At 59.7% G+C, this 5,150-nt stretch overlaps 1 protein-coding gene across 3 annotated transcripts; it reads right to left on the reverse strand.

Annotated features, from left to right (window-relative positions):
- Positions 1 to 23: 23 nt before the first annotated feature.
- Positions 24 to 5,144, reverse strand: Fbxo44 (F-box protein 44). Of its 3 annotated transcripts, none has more exons than XM_048783607.1 (6): positions 5,021 to 5,144; positions 4,016 to 4,302; positions 2,612 to 2,709; positions 2,375 to 2,385; positions 2,134 to 2,269; positions 24 to 1,020 (listed from the first exon to the last, which is right to left on the reverse strand). In XM_048783607.1, exons 1-6 carry the CDS (start codon positions 5,032 to 5,034, stop codon positions 877 to 879), a joined length of 690 nt encoding a protein of 229 aa, XP_048639564.1. In that variant the 5' UTR covers positions 5,035 to 5,144; the 3' UTR covers positions 24 to 876. The 3 variants fall into 3 exon arrangements, with proteins under 3 accessions (XP_048639564.1, XP_015356869.2, XP_015356870.2); XM_015501383.2 differs by having other exon boundaries at positions 2,375 to 2,470; positions 2,583 to 2,709; XM_015501384.2 differs by lacking the exon at positions 2,375 to 2,385.
- Between the last annotated feature and the right edge of the window lie 6 nt (positions 5,145 to 5,150).

The following is a 5,150-nucleotide window of genomic DNA, read 5'->3' on the forward strand; positions in this document are numbered from 1 at the left end:
GCATGCGGGGGGCGGGGGGGGGCAAGGTCAGGAGGACACTGCTGTCCTTGGTGGGGCACTGCTGTGGTGGGTTTTACTTTGGGGGGGTAGTGATGGGCTGGAATAATTTCCAAGCTGTAGGGAGCGTAGCCAGGGCTGAGGTGGACAGCTGGTCCCTGAAAACCATCTACCCTACTCATCCAAGGTTCGAGTGTCCCAACCTTGCCCCCACCTGGCCTGAGTCACCTGTCCCCCAGTACCCACCTGGCTGCGGGGCTTCGGTGATGGTAAGGGCAGCCCACACCCGCCTGCAGCCACCCTACCTGGGGCCTGGCTTGTCACCTCAGACCAGGTCAGAGCCTGTGGCCGAGCCACCTCTGGTGAGCAGGCAGAGTGAGGTCAGGGGTGGCCACAGGGTAGAAGTGGCTGGCAGAGCCTGCCTCTGCTTCTCAGACCTGTCATCTTTCAGATCTGTCATTGTGAACGGCTGTCACAAATGTGACAGGTGTCTTGCCTGCTCCTGCTCCAAAGACCCCCAAAGGACCCAGGGAGAAAGGGCCAGGGAGAGGTACAGGCAGACGTGGCCCGGCGTCCCAGCTGCAGACCCCTGTCCAGGAAGCCTGGGGATGCCCTGCTCCCTGCCCTCAGGGCTCCGTCTCTCGGAGGGGCCCAGTGAGGCCGCCCCTGCAATTGTTCAGGTTGGGACCTCAGCGGGGAGCGGGCCCCCAGCATGGGACAGCTGCCCAAATCCAGAGGCTCCACAGAGAAGAGGTGAGTGGGGGCAGGGACACACTGAAAGGCTGGGGACACCTGGCTTCCGCCTCCCCTTCCCAAACTCAGCCCTCCTCTGACAGCAGTTTACCAGTCAGGGTTCAGTTGATGGGGGGCCAGGGGGCGTCAGGGCAGCGGGGGCCCGATGGTGATGCTGCTGTTGGTGACCCTCGGGCCGTACCAGCCGGCCCAGTAGTGGGTGTCCACGCCGCCGTGCTGAAACCAGATGTAGCGGACGCCGGGAGGGTAGTTGGAGAAGGTGTGGGAGACCTGGGGTGGGGCAGGCAGAGGGAAGCCAGAGGTCAGGGCCACCCCCAGTGGCACTGCCGGGTGGGGGCTGGGGACCAGGAGCTCCAGACCCCGCTCTGTGCCTGAGGAGACGGCCTCTCTCTGTGACTTGCCTTCCTCATCTGTCAAACAGCAAAATCCCGCCCAGGCCACTGGGCCCAAAGGACCTGACAGTGCCGGCACATGGCCAGGCTAAAAAGCACAGGATACTGGGGCTGGGGCGGGGCTCAGGGCAGAGCGCTCGCCTAGCGTGTGTGAGGCGCTGGGTTCAATCCTCAGCACCAAGTAAAATAAAAAAATAAAATAAAGTGATAAAAACAGAGTAAGAATTAACACTGCAGCCCCTCGGCCGCCCGGGAGCGGCTCCTACTAGGGGCCAGCGTCCTGTGCGGCCCCTGGCTAGCACACGGGCGGTGCGGACAGCATTTCTAACACTGCAGCAAGCTCCAGGGGACCCAGCAACAGCCTGTAGGACCACCGCCTGTCTCTGTCCGTCACATGACTGGAACAGTCGTGCCTGGTCCCATGGTGACAGCAGGGTGGAAGGCTGAGTGGCAGTGACAGACAGAGGCTGGTGAAGCCTAAGGACTCTGTACCTGGCTGCTTCAGAGGGCCCGGGCTTGTCTAGGTGACCCAGGTGCCCGTCTAGGTGACCCAGGTGCTGCTCAGCTCACCACGGGACTGTGTCCAGGTAAACGCACGCAAGCCGAGCAGGACGGGGGACCCTCAGGACCCTGAGTGGAGACCTGCGCTCTTGGACGTAAAACGGGGTCAGAGCCCGAGGAATCAAGAAGGCCCGGGTTGCGCTGCTGTGAGCGGGGACCCTCTGCAGTCACAGCTGAGAGCGGTCATCTGTGGCAGCCCTTCTGGACAGTTTGATCTCGTGTCTTTCTTTCTCTCCCCAGTGCCAGGCCAGTGCTGCACCTGGGAGCTGCCCCTGCCCAGCTTGCTGTCTAAGGGCGTCCTTGGTCACTGACTTCCTCCTTTTCTGAGGGAAGACTAGTCCAGGCAGCAGATGGGCCCAGGCGGGAGGCGGCTGGCTCTGAGCCCCGAAGTGGGAGCCCTGGGCCCGCCCCTGCCCACCAGGCCACGCACCTCCCTCCATTGGGCGTCGCTCTTCTGCTGGATCATCACTGGGTCTGGCTGGAAGGTCCCCAGAGGGGCATGTGCGGAGGACAGGAGCTGGACGCACAGCTGGTACTTGGACCCGCAGTCTGGCCTGGCTGCGAACCTGTGGGCAGAGGGAGGCCCATGAGGGCCTGGGAGAGCAGGGGCAGGGTGGGGGTGGGGCGCCGGAGTGGCAGGCCCCACCCAGACCCTCGCCCCGGGCACTCACCAGTCCTTGACCTGGATGTCCGGTCGGGTGGTGTCCATCAGCTCCTCCCAATACCCTTCAGCCTTGAGGTCCACCACCTGGGACTTGAGGCAGGTGCTGGGGGTGGTGGAGGGTGGGACGGGGCTGGGACTGTCCCTCCCAGGGGCGGGAGAGACCCCAGGGTGAAGTGACTTGGGCTCCCCGCCCTCCCCGAGACCCCCGATCTTACTAATAAGAAGTCACGAAGTATTTCTTGACCTGGTCATTGGGGAACTCCTTCCGCTGGTCTTTGGAAAGGTCCTCCACCTTCCACTCATCGCCTCCGTTCACATCCAGGCTCCAGAACTCAAAGCCCTCTGTGGGAAAGCCGAATTCACCACGCGGGGAAGACAGTGGCCACCTGCTCCCAAGGCCCTTCCTCCCGGCTCTTCTCCCTGGGTCTCAGCAGCCCCTCCAGCCCCGTGCTGTAGGTCACTGCAGATCAATACTGCCCTCCACAGGTGCTTCCTGTGCCCGAGCCTAGGTAAGTGATTTCCATTGAGAGTCCCGGGCAAAACCCACCAGACCCCTTCTGTGTCAAGGGCCACACAGACCCTGGTCTCAGACAAGCTCTAACAATACTAGGCTGCGTGATCTCAGACAAGTTACTTTCACTCTCTGAGCTTTAGTCATCTCTGTAAACGGCAGTCAAGAATGTGAAGACACTGGGTGCAGTGGCACACGCCTGTAATCCCAGTGGTTCAGGAGGCTGAGGCAGGAGGATTATGAGTTCAAAGCCAGCCTCAGCAACTTAGTGAGGCCCCAAGCAACTCAGCAAGACCCTGTCTCTAAATAAAATATAAAAAAGAGCTGGGATGTTGCTCAGTGGGTGAGTGTCCCTGGGTTCAACTCAGGTACCAAAAAAAAAAAAAGGGGATGGGACGGGAAGCGTCTCCTGCAGAGTGGCACATATTTAGCTTTTGGGGCCCTGTGCCATTCTGTCACACAGGGTTTTTTTTCTTGCTTCCTTTTTTTTTTTTAAATAATCTTTGTAAAATGTAAGGTTTTTCTTCACTCCTTGGCCACATCTGGTTCGAAGGCCATGTTTTGCCAAACACTGGTCAAGAAGAACGTGCTGGGAGGGCGGGAGCACAGCTGGCAGCAGCTGTTTTGTCACCACTTGACACTAGAATTTGACCATGGAACAGAGCACAAGGTCGCCATCCCACCCGGGTCCTCACGACAAGTTACAACGTGACGAAGGAAGGAGGGAGTGGCTGTGGAAGCCTTGTTTTGCCTGTGGGGGCACCACGCTGGAAAGACTGGGTTGTCCCCTCTTCTATAAGCAGAAGCCCATGTCCTCTAGGGCAGTCCTAGGAGTCCCAGGCTAGAGTCTGAAAATGAGATCCAAAAAATGTGCCTCCAACTTATATCTTGGGCACAATCAGTCCCCACTGGACAACAGTTCCTTTCCTAGGGAAGGTCACTGGAGAAATAATTGTGAGAGTCGAATAAGAAACACAACCCTTGGCCCCAGTATGTCCACCTGAAAAATGGGTGCATGGACACTGCCCACCTCTAAGGGTTATCGTGAGAGCATAAAAGGACTTAACTACAGGAAGTGGTGAGTATGTGTCAGCTGCTACCGTGTGTGTTGGGGGCACGCAGACCCCTCTCACCCACCTTCAGCACACGGGTTGTGCAGGAGGTTCCTGTGGAGGCTACGGAGGAAGTAGAAGATCTTCCAGTCGGCCACAGGCTGGTCCCAGTCCTCGGTGATGAAGCCCTCGCGCAGGCACTTGCGCTTCCAGAGGGTCACCAGGTCGATGAGGTCTCGCCAGAGGCTACAGACCAGGCGGCAGCGCAGCAGCAACTGGCGGGCAGGCACATGGGTGAACAGCTCCAGCAGGATGTTCTCGGGCAGCTCGTTGATGTTGCCGACGGCCATGGCGGTAGCTTCTGGACACCCCCTGCGGTTATTGAAAAGCTGCACTACAGACCTGCCCCTCTCCCCAGAACCCGCTATTTGCAGCACCCAGTAGTGGTGGAGGTTCCCATCCCAGCTGTCTTTGACTGTGTCAGGAAAGTCACTGTGCTTGTCTGAACTTCAGTCTCCTCCTCTAAATTTGGCCAAGAACAGTCCTTCCTTCCAAGGGTCATGGGCAGTCTAAGAAGTATGGGACACAGCAGGTGCTCAACACAAGGTGAGCTCTGTTTTTTTTTTTCACTGGCACCTCAGAACCACCTCTAGGGAGACTAGGGAGGTCCAGAGAGGTTGAAGGAACTGCCCAAGGTCACCCAGACAGGGGCAGAGGGGAGAAGGAGCCCGGTCCTTTCTGATTCTAGGGCTGCCCTTTTTCAATAGGCCCGTCTTTAGAGGAGGAGTAACAGTGCCCAGCGCAGGGCACCTGAGCCTGTCCAGGTCTTCTTCATCCTCTCCCTCTCCAGAGCAGAGGAGGGGGCAACGCTGGAGGGCGCTGGGGATATAAATCACTGTCCTCACAAGGTCCAATGGGCTTGGCGACTTTCCCAAGATCACAGAGAAATGCCCAGCCTAGCTGGGACTGGAGAGGGTGGGCCAAGGGCCAGGGCCCTGCCTACCTCCCCGCCCCCACCCCATGGCTAGGCTCAGCCCCAGCCCCCCAGCGCGACTGTGGCGCCCCATTCCCACCAAAGTCGGGACCGGACCTCAGCGCGTCCATAGCGACCTCAGCTCGCGCTCCCGGCCCTGTCGCGGTGGGCGGCGACGGCGGCGGCGCTGGGACAAACCCCTCGACCTGGGCCTGGTCGGCGCCGAGCCTCCCCGGGCGCACTGCGG

Source organism: Marmota marmota, unplaced genomic scaffold, assembly GCF_001458135.2.
Source record: "Marmota marmota marmota unplaced genomic scaffold, marMar, whole genome shotgun sequence".
Classification (NCBI taxonomy): Eukaryota; Metazoa; Chordata; class Mammalia; order Rodentia; family Sciuridae; genus Marmota; species Marmota marmota.

Excerpts from the sequence above, each read along its gene's own strand:
- Fbxo44 (XM_015501383.2), bottom strand. Across the intron at positions 2,710-4,015 it reads GCACAACCCGTGTGCTGAAG|AGGGCTTTGAGTTCTGGAGC; the intron begins GTGGGTGAGAGG and ends GCTTTCCCACAG. Across the intron at positions 1,021-2,133 it reads GCGACGCCCAATGGAGGGAG|GTCTCCCACACCTTCTCCAA; the intron begins GTGCGTGGCCTG and ends GCCCCACCCCAG.